Raw genomic sequence first — 19392 nt, 5'->3', positions numbered from 1 at the left:
GCTGCCTGAACTGCTGTGCTCTTTCAGCACACTAATCCAGAATTTTGAAAAGAAAGCCCAGCCAAGGCCGTGGAGTGGTGGAGGGACAGAAAATACCTACCAGTATGTTGGGTTTGGGCCCTGGCAAAGCTACTTGCCACTAATAGACCCTGCCTTCCCTTACAGGACAGGCAGCCGATTAAACTCCAAACATGCCTTGCCACAGGCCGTTAAGAAAGCAATTACAATTTCCCAGCATGCCTCTAGTTTCCTGACACCACAGGAGCATTTTAAGTACCTGGAGCTGAGAAGCTCTCTTTGCCTAAGTCTGGGTGAGACTCCAGACAAAGATTGCCCGAACAGGCATTCTTCTCCCCCACTACATCCTCAGCAGCGGCTCAGCTGCTTTTTGTCTTCTTTTAGTTGGAATTTTTTTAAAAAGTTGGTCAAAAGGCAATCTCACATTGTAGCAGGACAAGCAGAACTGTACACGATACTCCAAAAGTGGCCTAACCAATGTCCTGTACAACATCAACATGATGTTCCAACTCCTATACTTAATACTAAATGCCTTCTTTATCATTCGGTGGTATTGTTTTATGGGTAATGCATCCCCTCACACTATTAGCATGGATAGCCAACACCAATCTTTCTGCTTAATCCTGCTACACATTGTCGCATGGTCTCAGTTACTGACCTTTTATTGCTGCCCAGTGTAATTCTGTAGAAACTCTGATTAACCCTTCAGCTTTCAGAGCTGCCAGCCACCCATAATTGGATAGGGAGGATCCCAGATGAGTGACTGTTGCCTTCAAGAGTGGGTTCAGGTCTTGGAAACAGGTACAACTCCTGTTCCCTGTCTCTGAGCAGAAATGCAACCCTAAGAATATTCTTATAACTTTGAAGAACTTGGCAGAATTCCATTCCGTTACCTCTTTGCCTGAAGGCAGATCCTCAATTCACCGCCTGCTAAAACTATCCCATGCCGTTTTCCTTGACATTTTTTTAAATCAGTGTGTGTTAGCCACTGCCTTTCACTTTCAGGTGCGAAATCAAACTCAGCTGTATAGGGTGGTATGGTGGCTTAGTGGTTAGCACTGCTGCCTCACAGCACCAGGGACATGGGTTCAATTCCAGCCTCAAGTGACTGTCTGTGTGGCATTTGAGCATTCTCCCTGTGTCCGTGTGGGCACTCCTCTGAGTGCTCCGGTTTCGTCTCGCAAGCCAAACATGTGTGGATTAGGTAAATTAACCATGCTAAATTACCCATAGTGTTCAGGGATGTGTAGGTTAGGTGTATTAGTCAGGGGAAATGCAGCGCAATAGGGTAGGGGAATCAGTTAGTGTGGACTGTTTCCACACTGCAGGGGTTCAACGATTCTATGATTCAGAATAAGAATCGAACATTAACTGTTGACCTTACACTGAACCTCTGTACATCTTCTCACTAACTGGCCACTACAGCTTAGAGTCATAGAGATGTACAGCACAGAAACAGATCCTTCGGTCCAACTCATCCATGCCGACCAGATATCCCAACCCAATCTAGTACCACCTGCCAGCACCCGGCCCATACCCCTCCAAACCCTTCCTATTCATATACCCATCCAGATGCATTTTAAATGTTGCAATTGTACCAACCTCCACCACTTCCTCTGGCAGCTCGTTCCATACACGTACCACCCTCTGAGTGAAAAAGTTGCCTCTCAGGTCTCTTTTATATCTCTCCCCTCTTACCCTAAACCTATGCCGTCTAGTTCTGGACTCCCCCACCCCAGGGAAAAGACTTTGTCTATTTATCCTATTCATGCTCCTCATGATTTTACAAACCTCTATAAGGTCGCCCCTCAGCCTCCAACGCTCCAGGGAAAACAGCTCTAGCCTATTCAACCTCTCCCTCCAGCTCAAATCCTCCAACCCTGGCAAATTCCTTGTAAATCTTTTCTGAACCCTTTCAAGTTTCACAACATATTTCCGATAGGAAGCAGACCAGAATTGCACGCAATATTCCAACAGTGGCCTAACCAATGTCTTGTACAGTCACAACATGACCTCCCAACTCCTGTACTCAGTACTTTGACCAATAAAAGAAAGCATACCAATCACCTTCTTAACTATCCTATCTACCTGTGACTCCACTTTCAAAGAGCTATGAACCTGCACTCCAAGGTCTCTTTGTTCAGCAACACTCCCTAGGACCTTACCATTAAGCGTTTAAGTCCTGCTAAGATTTGCTTTCCCAAAATGCAGCACCTCACATTTATCTAGATTAAACTCCATCTGCCACTTCTCAGCCCAATGGCCCATCTGGTCAAGATCCTGTTGTAATCTGAGGTAACCTTCTTCGCTGACCACTACATCTCCAATTTTGGTGTCATCAGCAAATTTACTAAATATACCTCTTATAGTCACATTCAAATCATTTATATAAATGGTGAAAAGTAGTGGACCCAGCACTGATCCTTGTGGCACTCCACTGGTCACAGGCCTCCAGTCTGAAAAACAACCCTCCACCACCACCCTCTGTCTTCTACCTTTGAGCCAGTTCTGTATCCAAATGGTGAGTTCTCCCTGTATTCCGTGAGATCTAACGTTGCACACCAGTCTCCCATGGGGAACCCTGTCGAATGCCTTACTGAAGTCCATATAGATCATATCTACTTCTCTGCCCTCATCAATTCTCTTTGTTACTTCCTCAAAAAACTCAATCAAGGGTGTGAGACATGATTTCCCATACACAAAGCCATGCTGACTATCCCTAATCAGTCCTTGCCTTTCCAAATACATGTACATCCTGTCCCTTAGGATTCCCTCCAACAATTTGCCCACCACCGACATCAGGCTCACTGCTCTATAGTTCCCTGGCTTATCCTTACCACCTTTCTTTAATAGTGGCATCACGTTAGCCGACCTCCAGTCTTCCGGCACCTCTCCTGTGACTATCGATGATCCAAATATCTCAGTAAGAGGCCCAGCAATCACTTCCCTAGCTTCTCACAGAGTTCTAGGGTACACCTGATCAGGTGCTGGGGATTTATCCACTTTTATACATTTCAAGACATCCAGCACTTCCTCCTCTGTAATATGGACATTTTTGAAGATGTCACCATCTATTTCCCTACATTCTATATCTGCCATGTCCTTTTCCACAGTAAATACTGATGCAAAATACTTGTTTACCATCTCCCCCATCTCCTGCAGCCCCACACAAAGGCCATCTTGGTGATCTTTGAGGGGCCCTATTCTCTCCCTGGTTACCCTTTTGTCATTAATGGATTTGTAAAAACCCTTTGGATTCTCCTTAACCCTGTTTGCCAAAGCTGTCTCATGTCCCCTTTTGCCCTCCTGATTTTTCTCTTAAGTTTATTCCTACTGCCTTTATACTCTTCTAAGGATTCACTCGATCTATCCTGTCTATACCTGACATATGCTTCCTTCTTTTTCTTAACCAAACCCTCAATTACTTTAGTCATCCAGTTTGGAAGAATACTCTGCAAAAGAATGCAATACTGGGTTTTGGTAGCCTGAAAATGTAAGTTTGCATCATGTTATGATTCTGTGGCTTTAAGAGGTGTCCTTTGTCCTAATTTTTATGAGGAAGAAAGGTTGAGACAGAGGTGCCAGGCAGCTTGCTCAAAGCCAATAAACAGTTTGTGAGGCCTTAGAGTTTTTTTTTAAAGTTGGAACAACAGAAGCAGCCTGAATATACTTGGTCAAGCTCTCACTGAACTAGGATTTTTAGTTTTAGCTTTCTGCAATTGCTAAGTTCTTGAAGCTGGATGTATCAATTCTTATTCATCTCTCTCTAAAAACTGGGATTTTCTTCATGCTGCGAGAATTGCATGTGAGACAATCTATTTTACTGAATTTGCCTTTGCCATGGTGTTTATGGGCTGTATTTATGGGCTGTAACTATAATGGAACAGTTAATTAGTAGTAGTTTATATATATATATTATTTTGTTGAGCATTTAGATGGAGTTACAGATAAACCAATTCTTTTTATTTTATCTGTACTTTAACTTTGTGTAAAAATAAATTGTGTTTTGTTTAAAGTTGAATAGTTTGTCCAAATGAATTGCATCTAGAACACAAAGCCTTACACTTATCTTGAAATGAAGAAAAAGATAGGGTCTAAGATGTCTTCTTAAAAATTTTGAGGGGGTTTGTTCTGGTCTGTAACAATTGGTATAGTCAAATGATCAGTTAGCAATTTTTTTTAATGGATAGGTTTGATGTTGAACTCCTGGATTTATACATTCAAAACATTAAGATAAGAAAAGCAGCTTCATGCAAAATGCAACAGTAATTCACTTTACGACATAAACATAGCTATTTGCACAAGATAAAATTACATCCCTGAGGAAGAGCAACTTAGCATTTATGAAAATGTTTATGACATAATAGGGTTAAGATTGTCAAACTCACCTTAGTTTTGGCCATTTGTAAGTGCCATTAGCCATCGTAAACGCACCTATTTCTATCTGTTGGACATGCATTGCCAAGATACGAGTACAAGGTATTGTTGGCCTCCTGAAGCTATCTCCTTCCATCAGGCACAGGCTGTCACTCTTCAAGAAAACCTAATAAACCATATTAAAGGTAACTTACTCTCATTTAAATAATGTTTAATTTTTGTCAAACAGCTTCTTATTTCATGCTTAAAAGGAAATGCATGTGATGCTGATGAAAACAGGACAGTAAAATTATCAGCCAATTTGAGATTTTTCCCAAAAATATGCTTCTTACATTTGCAGTGTAAAACTCCTTACAAATTGTAGTTATTTGCTTTAACACAGCTGAATAAAGTCTATTTTAAATAATTGTGCCAAAGTGACTGAAAGCTCTGGCCAAGCAGAATAAAATCCATGAGGCAAAAGTGAGGACTGCAGATGCTGGAAATCAGAGTCTATTTTATTTTGAGTCAACCAAATCTTAATTATTGGCAATTGCAAAGTATCACAAACAATGCTTTGATTGGTATGTAATACTATGTTAATCTTTTGAACATAATATACGTTTATAAATTGTCACAAAATTGGTGTAGGAGAAAGTGAGGACTGCAGATGCTGGAGATCAGAGCTGAAAAATGCAATGCTGGAAAAGCGCAGCAGGTCAGGCAGCATCCAAGGAGCAGGAGAATCGACGTTTCGGGCATAAGCCCTTCTTCAGGAATGAGGAAGGTGTGCCAAGCAAGCTAAGATAAAAGATAGGGAGGAGGGACTTGGGGGAGGGGCGTTGAGAATGCGATAGATGGAAGGAGGTTAAGGTGAGGGTGATAGGCCGGAGAGGGGGTGGGGGCGGAGGCGGAGAGGTCGGGAAGAAGATTGCAGGTCAAGAAGGCGGTGCTGAGTCCGAGGGTTGGGACTGAGATAAGGTGGGGAGGGTGGAAATGAGGAAGCTGGAGAAATCTGCATTCATCCCTTGTGGTTGGAGGGTTCCTAGGCGGAAGATGAGGCGCTCTTCCTCCAGGCGTCATGTTGCCATGGTCTGGCGATGGAGGAGGCCAAAGACCTGCATGTCCTTGGCAGAGTGGGAGGGGGAGTTAAAGTGTTCCGCCACAGGGCGGTTGGGTTGGTTGGTGCGGGTGTCCCAGAGGTGTTCTCTGAAACGTTCCACAAGTAGGCGGCCTGTCTCCTCAATGTAGAAGAGGCCACATCGGGTGCAGCGGATGCAGTAAATGATGTGTGTGAAGGTGCAGGTGAATTTGTGACGGATATGGAAGGATCCCTTGGTGCCTTGGAGGGAAGTGAGGAGGGGAGGTGTGGGCGCAAGTTTTGCATTTCTTGCGGTTGGGTTGGTGGGGGGTGTGGACCTGACGAGGGAGTCGCGGAGGGAGTGATCTTTCTGGAATGCTGATAGGGGAGGGGAGGGAAATATATCCTTGGTGGTGGGGTCTGTTTGGAGGTGGTGGAAATGACGAAGGATGATACGATGTATCTGGAGGTTGGTGGGGTGGTAGGTGAGGACCATTGGGGTTCTGTCCTGGCAGCAATTGGAGGGGCGTGGTTCAAGGGTGGAGGAGTGGAAAGTGGAGGAGATGCGGTGGAGAGCATAGTCAACTACGTCTGAGGGGAAATTGCGGTCTTTGAAGAAGGAGGCCATCTGGGTTGTTTGGTATTGGAACTGGTCCTCCTGGGAGCAGATGCGGCAGAGGCGAAGGAATTGGGAATATGGGATGGCGTTTTTACAGGGGGCAGGGTGGGAGGAGGTGTAATCTAGGTAGTTGTGGGAGTCGGTCGGTTTATAGTAAATGTCCATGTTGAGTCAGTCGCCCGAGATAGAAATGGAGAGGTCTAGGAAAGGGAGGGAGGAGTCTGAGACGGTCCAGGTAAATTTGAGGTCAGGGTGGAAGGTGTTAGTAAAGTGGATGAACTGTTCAACCTCCTCATGGGAGCACGAGGTAGCGCCGATAAAGTCATCGATGTAGCAGAGGAAAAGGTGGGGTGTGGTGCCAGTGTAGCTGCGGAAGATGGACTGTTCAACATATCCGACGACAAGGCAGGCATAGCTGGGACCCATGCGGGTGCCCATGGCTACTCCTTTGGTTTGGAGGAAGTGGGAGGATTGGAAAGAGAAGTTGTTCAGAATGACGACCAGTTCAGTCAGTCAAAGGAGGGTGTTAGTGGAAGGGTACTGGTTGGGTCGGTGGGAAAGGAAGAAGTGGAGGGCTTTGAGGCCTTCGTGATGGGGGATGGAAGTGTATAGGGACTGGATGTCCATGGTGAAGATAAGGTGTTGGGGGCCGGGGAAGCAAAAATTATGAAGGAGGTAGACTGCGTGGGTGGTTTCCGAACGTAGGTGGGGAGTTCTTGGACTAAGGGAGACAGGACCGTGTCGAGGTATGCAGAGATGAGTTTGGTGGGGCAGGAGCAGGCTGAGACAATGGGTCAGCCGGGGCAGTCAGGTTTGTGGACTTTGGGCAGGAGGTAGACACGGGCGGTGTGGGGTTGTGGGACTATGAGGTTGGAGGTGGTGGATGGGAGGTCCCCTGAGGTGATGAGGTTATGGATGGTCTGGGAGATGATGGTTTGGTGGTGGGAGGTGGGGTCATGGTCAAGGGGGCAGTAGGAGGAGGTGTCCGCGAGCTGGCGTTTAGCCTCAACAATGTAAAAATCGGCGCGCCAAACTACCACCACACCTCCCTTGTCTGCCAGTTTGATGGTGAGGTTGGGGTTGGAGCGGAGGGAGTGGAGGGCTGCACGTTGCGAGGGTGAGAGGTTGGAGTGGGTGAGAGGGGTGGACAGGTTGAGGCGGTCAATGTCGTGGCGGCAGTTGGCTATGAAGAGATCAAGGGCGGGTAAAAGGCCAGCACGGGGTGTCCAGGTGGATGGGGTGTGTTGGAGGTGGGAGAAGGGGTCATCAGAGGGTGGGCGAGAATCCTGGTTGAAGAAGTAGGCACGGAGGCGAAGGCGGCGGAAGAATTGTTCAATGTCACGCTGTGTGTTGAACTCATTAATCCGGGAGCGTAGGGGGATGAAGGTGAGGCCTCTGCTGAGGACTGATCTTTCATCCTCAGAGAGGGGGAGGTCTGGAGGGATGGTGAAATATGGCAGGGCTGTGAGGTAGGACCTGGTGTGGGGCTGGAGCTGGGAGTGGGGCGGGGTTAGGCGTGGGGCGGAGTTAGGCATGTGGGTGGAGTTAGGCATGGGGGCGGAGTTGGGCGTGGGGGTGGAGTTGACTGTGGGGACGGGGTTAGGCGTGCGATGATTCCAAATCATTTCTTCAGAATTTGGACTTTAAACTCGTGACAGGTGGATGTTGGTCTATTTTTTGTGAAGGGGTTTAAAAATGAACATTGTTGTGAACCATGATTTTCAACCAGTATTTGCCACCTGGAGTGTTCATGGATGCGTGGTAACATTGAAAGACATCAGCTTGCATCTGGGTTAAGAATAACTGTGGAGTGCTTTCAGCTTGGGAAAACCCAGAAATTGGAAAGTATTTTTTGGCAATTTGAAGGAGACCTGAACCTGAGCATCACCACATGCAAATTCCCCTCCAAGCCACTCACCATTCTGACTTGGAAATCTATCTCCATTCCTTCAGTGGTACTGGGCCAAAATCCTGGAACTCCCTCCCTAATTGCTTTGTGCACGTACCTACACCAAATGGCCTACAATCTTTCAATAAGGCAGCTCAACGCCAACTTCACAATGACCACTTGGGATGGGCAATAAGATGCTGGTCCAGCCAGCAACATCCCCTTACCATGAATTAATTAAAAGCAAGAGATAGATGGATGTGGAGTCTCTCCTAAACATAAAGGAAATTGATAAGAGCAATTAAGGGATTAAGTTATTTCAGTCGAAGAGTGTAATTAAGTGTAAATGTCCAGACCAGAGGTGTTTGGTTAGGACTCTGCAGATTGTTCAGGGATGAGAAAGTCTAAGCTCTCAGTTATGTAAAGAAACAAAGAAGAGGCCTTTCTGGGACCTGAACTGAGAAGAAGCAATTAGGCCAAATTTATAGATGTTGATCAGCTGTACATAGATAGGATTTTGTTTTACCATGTGTTTTGAAACCTTTTAAACTATCTTAAATTTAGATACCTTGGTTTGTTATTTCTTTCTTATGTGTGCTAAACTTCTGTTTATTGTTAAAACCAAATTTGCAGCCTGGCTTGCTTATGTTTCGGTGAAAGACTACAATGTTATATTACAATGATATATGATCTATCAAGCCCATTTTATTCTGGGATGAGTCAGAGTTGAACAGCACGGAAACAGACCCGCCGGTACTGTGCTGTACCATGGCCCCTATCCAGAAGATGTCTTCTGTCTTGGAGTTGTTGAAGTTGTAGCTTCCTACTGGCAAGACTCCAGCACCTTATCTGCACGAATGCCTCGGTATTCAGGCCAAAGGGTCATTGCACCGACAGGACTATTTATACTTTAAATATCTAACAGGAATTGCTAACTTTCCAATATTATAAAAATTCAATTTTTTTTAATGTGGCTGGTTCCGAGCAAGGTTTTTTAGTTTTCAGGGAACTACACAGTTAGCAGCAAGCTGCCCTAATGAAATTGGTTTAACTTTGCATATTGCTCAGAAACAGACCCCCATTAAGACAAATGGTTTGATTTGGAGGGGAGCAGAGAGACACAAAAAAAGAACTGCATACTTCATTATCACACCCTCAGGACAACCAAAAGCACTTAACCAATTTTAGAACTGCAGCCACCATTGTTATGTGCGTAAGCGAGGTTGGGATATTTTGTGCACAGAAATGTTCCAAAGGAATAAAAGAATTCTTTTATTTTTTTATTTCCGTGAGATGGGAGCATTAGTGATGAGGCCAGGATTTATTGCCCATCCCTAATTGCCATGGAACTGAGTGGCTTGATGGCACATTTGCAAGTAGTTAAGAGCCAACCACATTCTTGTGGATCTGAATGGCACGTGGACCAGACCAGGTAAGGTTAGAGATTTCCTTCCATAAAGAACATTAGTTTTTATAACATTGATAAAAAGGTCACAGACTGCATTTAATTTTAGGAAAAAAGTTGTTTATGGGATGTGGGTAACACTGGCTATCTTTTTGCCCTGCACTAATTGCCCTCAAAGGTGGCTATCTGCTTTCTGGAGCCCAGCAGTCTATGTGGGGGTGTGGATAAATCTGCAGTGCTGTTAGGGAAGGAGTAGCAGTATTTTAGCTCCAGCAACAATGACGATCACAGTTCCAAATCAGGATGGTGAATCAATATTACCAAGACTAGTTCTCAAGAACAGTCACTGGACCCAAAACTTTAATTCTGCTTTCTCTTCACAGATACTACCAAACCTGTTGAGTTTTTTCAGCAATTTCTGTTTTCATTACTGTGACCAGCTTCCAATTCCATGATCCATTCTTTGATTGATCTTGTGAATTGGCCATGCTAAATTGTTCATACTGTTCAGGGATGTGTAGGTTAGGTGCATTTGTCAGGGGTAAATGTAGAGTAATAGGGGAATGGATCTGGGTGGGTTACTCTTGGGAGGGTCGGTGTGGGCTTGTTGGGCCAAATGGCCGGTTTCCACACTGTAGGGATTCTAGGATTCTATGATTCTAACTCATCCATGCCAACCAGGTATCCTAAATTAATTGAGTCCCATTTGCTAGCATTTAGTCCATATCCCTCTAATCCCTTCCTATTCATACATCCAACCAGATGCCTTTCAAATGTTGTAATTGTACCAGCCTCCACTACTTCCTCTGGCAGCTCATTCCATATACGCACTACCATCCAAGAAAATGTTGCCCCTTAGATCTCTTTGATAACTTCCCCTCTCACCATAAACCCATACCCTCTAATTTTGGACTCCCCCACCCTGGGAAAAAAGACCTTGGCTATTCACCCTATCCACACCCTTTTATGATTTCATGAACCTCTATAAGATTATCCCTCAGCCTCCAATGTTCCAGGGAAAATAGCCCCAGCCTATTCAGCCCCTCTTTATAGGCCAAATCCTCCAACCCCAGCAACAACATTTGTAAATCTTTAACATCTGTACAGTCACAACATAACACTCCAAATCCTATACTCAATGCACTGACTAATAAAGTTCAGCATACCAAACACCTTCTTCACTATCCTATCTAGCTGGGACCCACCTTGAAGGAACTATGAAAGTACAGCTTAATCAGCAACACTCCCTAAGGCCCTACCATTAAATGCATCAGACCTGCCTTGATTTGCCTTACCAAAATGCAGCACTTCACATGAACATTCTTGTTCTAGCCAAACTCGGGACCACACACAACATTTTCTGCAATATGTCATCATCAGCACTGCTTACTGTTGTCATTCAGAAATGAAACAAATTAAACAGTTTTGCTTCAAATTTCCAACCTTCTCTCATGTTCACCTGATCCAGCTGGCTGGTTCCTATCCTGACTTAATGGTTTCCATTTTTGAGTATGGGCTATTCACCAATATTCATTACAAGTCTGATTCCCAGTTCCCTTGATTATTTCTCTCATCTTTCTTCCCTCCAAGGATTCCATTCCACTCTCCCAGATTCTTCACCTTCATCACTTCTTTCTGATGTACAATCTTCCACTGGAAGGCATGACATAACATCCTTTTCCTTGCCCAAGGAATCACACCCCACCCCGACTATCGCTTTGCAGAATTCTCCAACCATCCAGTTATTTGTCATTTCAATAAACCACTTTACTCTCCTGCCCTGTGCCTGCTGCAATGAACAAAGTACAATTCAAGACACAAGACCTCACTTTCTGCATTGGCACTTTACAACCTCTAGGACTCAATATCAAATTCCACAACTTCAATGCTTGATGGTGTGACATCTGTTCTCCATTTTTCTTACATTCCTACACCCCACCCCACTACCTCCCAACAGCCCTGTTTTTTTGGGTCTTGCTTACTTTGCTCTCAGTAGAGAACACCTTAATTTACGATCATTTTATATATCTTCTCTTTCACCATAATTAACTTCCCCTTTGAGTTTTGCCTTGGCCCTCCACATTATATTTATCTCTGCTGCTTCTCTGACTGTTAAAAGAATTAAAATAATTTCCAACCCATTTCAGTTTGAACATGTCACAATGGATTCAAAACGATAATCCCCTCTTCACAGTTGCTGCCAATCCTGATCTTCTCCAGTATTTTCTGTTTTACATTTCCATCATCCACAGCATTTTGCTTTTATTTGGGCTTTTAACTAAAAAGGAAATTAACATTAAAAAAAGTAAACTTAGAACAAATTCACACTGCTGGTATCCATGAAACTCCATCCTTTGCACTATACTCATCTGTCCAGTGGTAACACCAGCTGGGTTTATACCAAAATAAAGACAAAATAATTTTCACTATGTTTGTACTGGCACCATGGATCACCAGCATATCAGCCCTGATACAACAACCCTTTGTTATAGTGCTCACCTCCTCAACCTTCCTCTGAACAGTAAAAATTCCATCATGCTTTGAAGATTGAACCCTCAGGCATTTTAAATGAAATCCACAGGAGAAATGTAATTGTCAACTTAGTGGGAGGAAAATTCTGGGTCATCCCACTGATCAATGCTAGTCTTGACAGACTCCCTGCCAGGCTACTTGTACAAAGCAAATATCCTCTTCAGGGGAAGAAGGAAGAGACCTCCCTACCTACCCAAGCAAGCCTATCTAGAGATACTTTCATACACCTTTGAATGTTTTAGCCTGTGGTCTTCCATTTAACTGCCTCTTGTTTGCACTACCTGGAGCTGATGAAATTGCAGGTATGGGACATTAATTGGTTGTAACTGGCCATTAAAGTTGACTACAGATGTTTCTGACAATGTAAGTTGACAATGTGACAAGACTTTAGATACTAATTTTATCTCACAGAATTGGATTCCTGAGGTCTGGAAATTCATCAGATGCAAGAGTGAACTGTATAATTGTATGGAACAGGAGTGTGTTGGGAGCAATCTGAGAGGCTTGCACACCATGCATGATGTTGTTGGACGCTATCTCCTCATTAAAGTTCGCTTTAAGTGTTTTGTATCTATTAATTTCATAGGTCATGTACAGAGGAACCTCGATTATTCTTCATTCGATTATCCAGCATTCGATTATCCGAATATCGGATTATCCAGCAAGATCTCAAGGTTGTGATGCTCGGCTAAACTATGTTATCCAGCATTCAATTATCCAGAATTTGATTAACCAAACAAAATACTGCCCGCCCATGGTCTTTGGATAATCGAGGTTTCTCTGTAATATGCACAACTTGAGCCCACTTATAACCTGCTATCATGAAGAAGTGTGCTAATGTTGTAAATTGGATAAAATTCTTTACACTCACTTCACACAGTTTAGTTAGTCATCTGTTGAACTGAAGGTAGGGTGTTGCATTTCAAAATTAGTTTACATTGCACTTAATATATGCCTCTTATTTCTCCCACTTGACATATCTCTGAAATGACCTTAAAGCTTGATAAAGATTGAAATTAATATTTGTCCCAAATGCAGGTAATAAGTTTTAAGCACACATTTTGGTAATTTAAACAAAAAATGTTTAGCCGATTGTACTTAGCTCCTTGTGCAAGCAGAAAGCTGCTTTGGAAAATAAGGAATAATTACTCAAATGAGCTAAAGAACTTTTCAGGGCAGTCAGTTCATTTTTACTCACACACCTCTCTTCAATAATATTACTTGTAAACACATAAGTCATGCTGATAAAGAAACTTGGACATCCAACTATTTTTTAAGTATAATACCTGTACAGCAGTCAATTCCTCCATGATTTCTAATGCCTTTGAGGACAAGCTTTTCCATGACTGAAAATAAGAAAGCACATTTCAAAATACTGCAATAACATTCCTACATAACCAGCAGAATGCTTTTGTTAGTGAAGGATGAAAGGTTTATGTTTATTTTCCCAATTTTCTGACAAGTCTCAAAAATGTCATTCATTTGTTGTGACTAGCAATGTACAGGAAATAATGAAGAGGCACACATACAGTCTAACCAAAGGTCCTAAGCACTTAAGAAAGACTGCAATGGTTGAATTTTTAGTCTTATTTCGATATTTTTCAACTTAATGAAAACAAGGATTGTAAGGTTAAACTTTCAACTTTTTCTTTAGTTTTTATGCTATACTAATGTTTAACTTTGAACTTTGTTCCTTATTTCTTACAACCTTGTCTTCTTACGTTTCTGTACCTAGCTATTTATACCTAAGATGGCGCTGTGTTTGGGGACATTTAACACTTTTCACTGTACTCCTGTACTTTTGTACTTGAGCATATGTAACAATAAAGTTTAAATCTAAAATCTAAACTAGCAGATTATTACAGAACTGGCAACTTTGGGTTACTTGTAATTCAAGGCCATACTTTGGAAGATAATTAACAGCAGCTCACTCTGATTTGGTTATAGGTCATTCTCCCAGTCACAGAGATGAACGTATGGTGCTCACAGGCAGTCTGTCACTTGGATTGTCATTCTGTCATGGCCTTTTGGCATGGGTGGTGGGGATAAATGACATGGGAAATAAGAGAAGTGCAATTGGAAACTGAAAGAATGAAACCATGCATAATTAAAATTCAAAAATAAGGAAGCCCAGAGTGAAAAATATCTTGGTCACATATATCTACTCTATACGGCACCGATCAGTGACTGCCCTCATCCATGAGGAAGTAAAAAAATCAATATACCTGTTCTAACTCCAGATATTCCAGCTTTGTTTGTCAACAGCTATCAATCCAGTCCCCTTTTAAGTGTGAAACTGGATGCTGAATCATCTACTTTCTCTGGCTGTTTTTTACATATATATATGCTCAGGAGAAGAAAAACAATTTTGTTTGTGATCCATTTCTCAGAAACATTCACTTTTACCTGCTGATCTTCAACTGAAGGTTCACTTTTGAATGCAGTTCAAAGGAAAAAATATCAAAGACTAAATTTCAATTAGATACACTCAGCTTGTATCAGATACATTTAAGTACGCAATGTAAAATGTAACCATTTTTTCAATGCTACCTCACCAGAATTGTTGATTTATATTATGGTGAGTGCCATAGGAGTTTTAATTTGACTGCTTCAGGTCAATGGGTTGAGTGTGAATTCTAACTAAATGAGCAGGTTTTTTTAATATTGGGAATATTACAGCTGAACAATATCATGTGCTAACCTAATAGGTGCAATGACTAGTCGGTCAGGGGAAAGCAATTTAAAATAAGATACAAGCTGATTTTTCTTTGAAATCATCAGTCCTGGCCTCAACAATATAAAATATCAAGTATTTTGTTTATACTGTCTAAATTGTTCCAGATTAAGTGCTAGGAGAATGCCAACTAACATTAACACACAAAAGTGGTGATGCTGATTAGAAGTATACATTAAGAGAGTATACCACTGCCATGGATCATAAATCAGACTGAAATAAGACTCCAAATAAAATAAGTCATTTATCAGTAATGATTGTGATTGGTGTTCCTCTGATTAAAAGAGATCTATAGTGATCTGGCTGTGGTGGAAGTTGTGAGGGATATAATAACTAAATCCAGCAGGAAATGTAGAATACCGAAGGATGTTTCAGTTAAACATATACAAATAATAAGACTGATCAGACGAAGCTGAACGAGTTGCTTTCTCAATCTCAGTAATTACTTACAGGTAATTGCCGCACTATCAGGCTTTCCAAGCTATTAAGAATTTGCATGGCTGTGGCAAAATTTCTCAATTCATAACAAAACTTCGCAATTGAAAGAAACTTTGATAGTAGTGCACTTTGTGCCTGAAAAGGATAACAACCATAAATTCATTTCAAGGATTATTCCTTTTCCTTTGAATAAAGAACACCCAGCATGAACATTTTCCACATCAATTCACAGTTTTCTTGATAAATGTAATATCTTTGATTTCAAAGAATATGTTATTGCTGGTAGGAGGCAATACATAATCTATCAATCATGAAGCATAATAATAAAGATATTTTTAGACTTCTCAAGTATCCAACAAATCAATATAAGCATTATCAATTAATACAAATGATAGAAAAAGGAGCAGACTTTTTGGCCTCTTCAGTTTGCTCCACCACTCCACCATAAGAAGATCACAGCTGCTCTGATTGCAACTTTCAATCTAGATTCCTGCTTATCCAAAGAACATTTCAACTCCTTGCTTATCAATTACATATCTACTTCTGCATGAAAAGTATTCATAGGTGTTGCTTCTACCAGCTTTTCAGGAAAAGAGTTCCAAACCTTCAGTGATAACACTGTTTTTTTGTCTTTTATCTGTTTTAAATAGGAAACCAGTTATTTTTAGAGAGCGACCCCTAGTTCTGGTTGTTCCCTTTTGGAGAAACATCCTCTCCATAAGTACCCTGACAAGGCCCTTCAAATTTGCATGTTTCAATTAAGTCGCCACTTACTCTTCTAAATCTCAACAGATATAAGCCGAGCCTGTCCCACCTCTCCTCCTAAGACAACCCATCCAGTACTAATTTAGTAAACCTTTCTGAACTGCTTCCAACTCATTTCTACCCTCCCTGTAATAAGATGAATAATACTCCTGCTGCAGTCTCAGCAGTGCCCTATTTAACTGAAGCATAATGCTGTTTCTAATTCCCTTCACAATAAAGGACACCATTCTATTGTTTTTCCTGATTACTTTCTGTACAGTGTCTCCACATAAATTTCAAGAAGACTAACTTTCAAACCAAATTCTCAAGGCACTTGGCATGAATGTATGGAAAACTGAGGCATATTTCTAGTGAAATCAGATGCTTGTATTAGTTTAAAGAAGGTAGCAGTTATGAATATGTGACAGAAAAAGAGTCTACAAATGATTAGATACCTAAAAGTAGGAGATCTCAAAAGAGTTATATGAAACTAAGCAGGCATAATATATATATTCCTTTGAGGACAGATTTTTTAAAAATTCGTTCATAGGATATTGGCATCTCTGGCTGGGCCATCATTGATTGTCTATCCCTAATTGCTCAGAAGACTGTTAAAAATCAGCCATGTCGCTGTGGGTCTGAAGTCACATGTAGGCCAGACCAGGTAAAGACAGCAGTTTCCTTCCTTAAAGGACATTAGTAAAATCTACTATAAATTTTTTTAGCATATTCATGCTAAAACTGGTACATAATCAGAATATTTTACCAAATGATGTGACAAGATAAAATAGGAGGAGTGGGCGGCACGGTGGCACAGTGGTTAGCACTGCTGCCTCACAGCGCCAGAGACCCGGGTTCAATTCCTGCCTCAGGCAACTGTCTGTGTGGAGTTTGCACGTTCTCCCCGTGTCTGCGTGGGTGTGCTCTGGTTTCCTCCCATAGTTTACTGGACATAGTCCAACAATGTGCAGGTTAGTTGAATTAGCCATGCTAAATTGCCTGTAATGTTAGGTGTAGGGGAATGGGTCTGGGTGGGTTGCTCTTCAGAGAGCCGGTGTGGACTTGTTGGCCGAAGGGCCTGTTTCTACACTGTAAGTAATCTAATCTAAAAATACATTTACATGTGTTTTGTTGAATGTCAATGTTATGATAACAATGTAAACAGCTTGAAAGAACACCTCTGCAATTTCAGGATCGCTACCTCTGTGACAGTATGTAAAGGATGAAAAAGAGGTCAAGAATGAAACGATTGGGTATACTGGAATAACCATTACATGGAGTTCATTGAATCTGATGTTGTATCTCAATGAACATTAACTTTTGACTGAACAAATTCTGACTAAATATAAAACTGGTTTCAATTGTGTAAAGGGCTTCATAATGTTTAATCATTTTGCTAAAGTTAGAGAAAGTGTTGTTATTCCACAAAAAAAAACATTATCATTCAAATAAAATTATTATTATTACAGTGAGGTTACAAATTATAAGTTAGTTGCTGTCACAAAGTTGTATATTAAATAAATTTGGAATCCTTACCTTGGGTGTATTACATATGACAATTTCAGCAGAGACCCAGTGACTAACATAGTCTGCATATTTAATCAGGTCTAGAAGATACTGGCGTTGTCTGTAATCTAGCACAAACAAACTGCTGCCCTCTGCAAATGTTGATTCTGAAGAAACTGGCCTGTGAATAATTACATTAAAACCTGTTCTATAAATTATATTCGTTGATCTCTGCTATACTCATAATATTAAGGACAAATGCGTAAGGTAAATCACTTATTTTGCTGTTCAGGTCATTACAATCAATTACTGTTAAATGAACACAGGCCTAACCAGATTCTATCAAAAACCTAATAAAAGCTTAACAATGTCAGGAATTTTTGGCTTGTTATTAGAGCTTTGCAAGAGATTTCTTTTGAAATATGTTTTTCATAATAACAATCATTATGGTAGACAATGTCCAAAATTTTATTTAATGCAGTTTAATGCTGAAAACCTTCACCACCTTGAATGCCATATATAATGAAGCTCCCAAAATCTGCTGTTATCGCTCAGTTGTGCACTCCACAAGAAGCCAAAGTCTTCCTTTTTTGATGCCATTAACAAGAATTTCAAGTAGTTCTGGATTAGTGTGGAGTTCTTAACACTTTGTTCCTCTGGATAGTAAAAATATGCTTTCAGGAAGATTTTCCACAAGGCATCCATATATGTAGAAACCCTAATACCATTTTGTGGTTTGAACATCATGTAATGAATCTCTGTGCTGGTCTTAGTCACCATCATGTTTCAAAAACATTCAACTATGCAGCCATTTTGAAAATTTTAAAGCATCAAATCCAATAAGTTAGTTATATTTAAAATATCTCCTTACACACTTTCATAGATAACATGGCATTCCCAATGGAGAAAAAGATGTTTGATATGACAGTATTGTTGAGCTTTTCTGGTTTAAGTGCTAACCTATAATAAGACTTTATGAGAACATGTATTTTCTACCCAACAGCTCTTTTATGGCTTTCATCTCACAACAATTGTAAAGTGCATACACACTGAGATGTAATATATCGTTGCAATAACATTTTATTTCAGATTGGTGCTTAACTCAGCACCAAAGCTGAATGTGGTGGTGAGTGTTTCCTCCCATATTATAGCCTAAAGGGTCTGTAAAATGAGTATAGGCACTGTCTAAATGGCCACACATGTCTTGATATATGGGACAAATTCTTGCGGATTTAGGAATAGCAGCACATGCAGGCAAGCCTCAAGAAAGCAGCAGATAGTAAAATAAAGCCTCATAGATCGAATATGTTTGAGCCTTTGCAAGAGAATACTTTTAAATCTCTAATGGGAACAAAATTCCCCTCTCCAGAAATAGAGCTGGGAAATATTATTTTATTCAGAAACTAATAATTCTGTCAGGTATTGAAAACAAAAGAGCCTGGGATCTGGTGGCTGTAATAATCTGAAAAATCTATTCTTTGCTGCATGCCAGAAAACAGTTAAATATTAAGGCAAGTGAAGACACTATTGGGACTATATGGAGCAATGGGTTGCTTAGAAATATTGTCTGAAATTGCAAAAGTTAGAAATAGAATAAAAATGATTAAAGAATGCAATCTATCATAACTGTTAAACCACATACAATGCTGCCAGACCCCAAGATTCCATCCAAGCGCTGCTACATCCTGATTTAGTGAGGTAAGGTAACTTATACAATATAGTTAGTTTTCCCCATAGTTGGTGACTCTGCACCCTCCCCCCCCCCCCCCCGGACTGAAAAATCAAAGAAAATCTGTACGGTTAGGAATTGCCAACCTGATTTAACCTGTTAACTGGTAGAGGTCCAGACTTCCATCTCCATCTGAAAAGAATGATGCAGAACTGCTGCGACTTCGCTTAACTCCCAACAAGGATGGATGGAGCTGAACATCAATGTAAGTGATTTTACCTGGATAGGCAGGCAACAAGTACACTGACCTTCCCTGCCACCCAATTTTACACCAATTTTACACTTGCCAGTACATTCAGAGGATGGAAAATTCTGACTTATTACTCAATTCAATAATCTGAA

The 19392-nt window shown here is 41.2% G+C and overlaps 1 protein-coding gene across 8 annotated transcripts in view; it reads right to left on the bottom strand.

Moving 5' to 3' along the window:
* Positions 1–19392, bottom strand: part of kndc1 (kinase non-catalytic C-lobe domain containing 1) — a 354394-nt gene that overhangs the window by 147008 nt on the left and 187994 nt on the right. For 7 of the 8 annotated variants that reach the window (XR_006314907.2, XR_015760947.1, XR_006314906.2 and 4 more), the window contains 4 exons: positions 17352–17502; positions 15084–15206; positions 13186–13245; positions 4407–4561 (listed from right to left, as the gene is read on the bottom strand). Coding sequence is in view for 4 of the 8 variants with exons in the window: in XM_043712540.2 (XP_043568475.2) it covers positions 4407–4561; positions 13186–13245; positions 15084–15206; positions 17352–17502 (489 nt within the window). In the remaining 4 variants the exon portion in view is untranslated. Of the gene's footprint in view, positions 1–4406; positions 4562–13180; positions 13246–15083; positions 15207–17351; positions 17503–19392 lie in introns of those variants that run through there. The other variant, XR_015760948.1, reaches the window with a different exon arrangement.

Source organism: Chiloscyllium plagiosum, unplaced genomic scaffold, assembly GCF_037043375.1.
Source record: "Chiloscyllium plagiosum isolate Xiang-an unplaced genomic scaffold, Cpla_swu_hap1 HiC_scaffold_22, whole genome shotgun sequence".
In the NCBI taxonomy this organism is placed as follows: domain Eukaryota; kingdom Metazoa; phylum Chordata; class Chondrichthyes; order Orectolobiformes; family Hemiscylliidae; genus Chiloscyllium; species Chiloscyllium plagiosum.
This window is presented reverse-complemented; position numbering and strand designations above follow the sequence as displayed.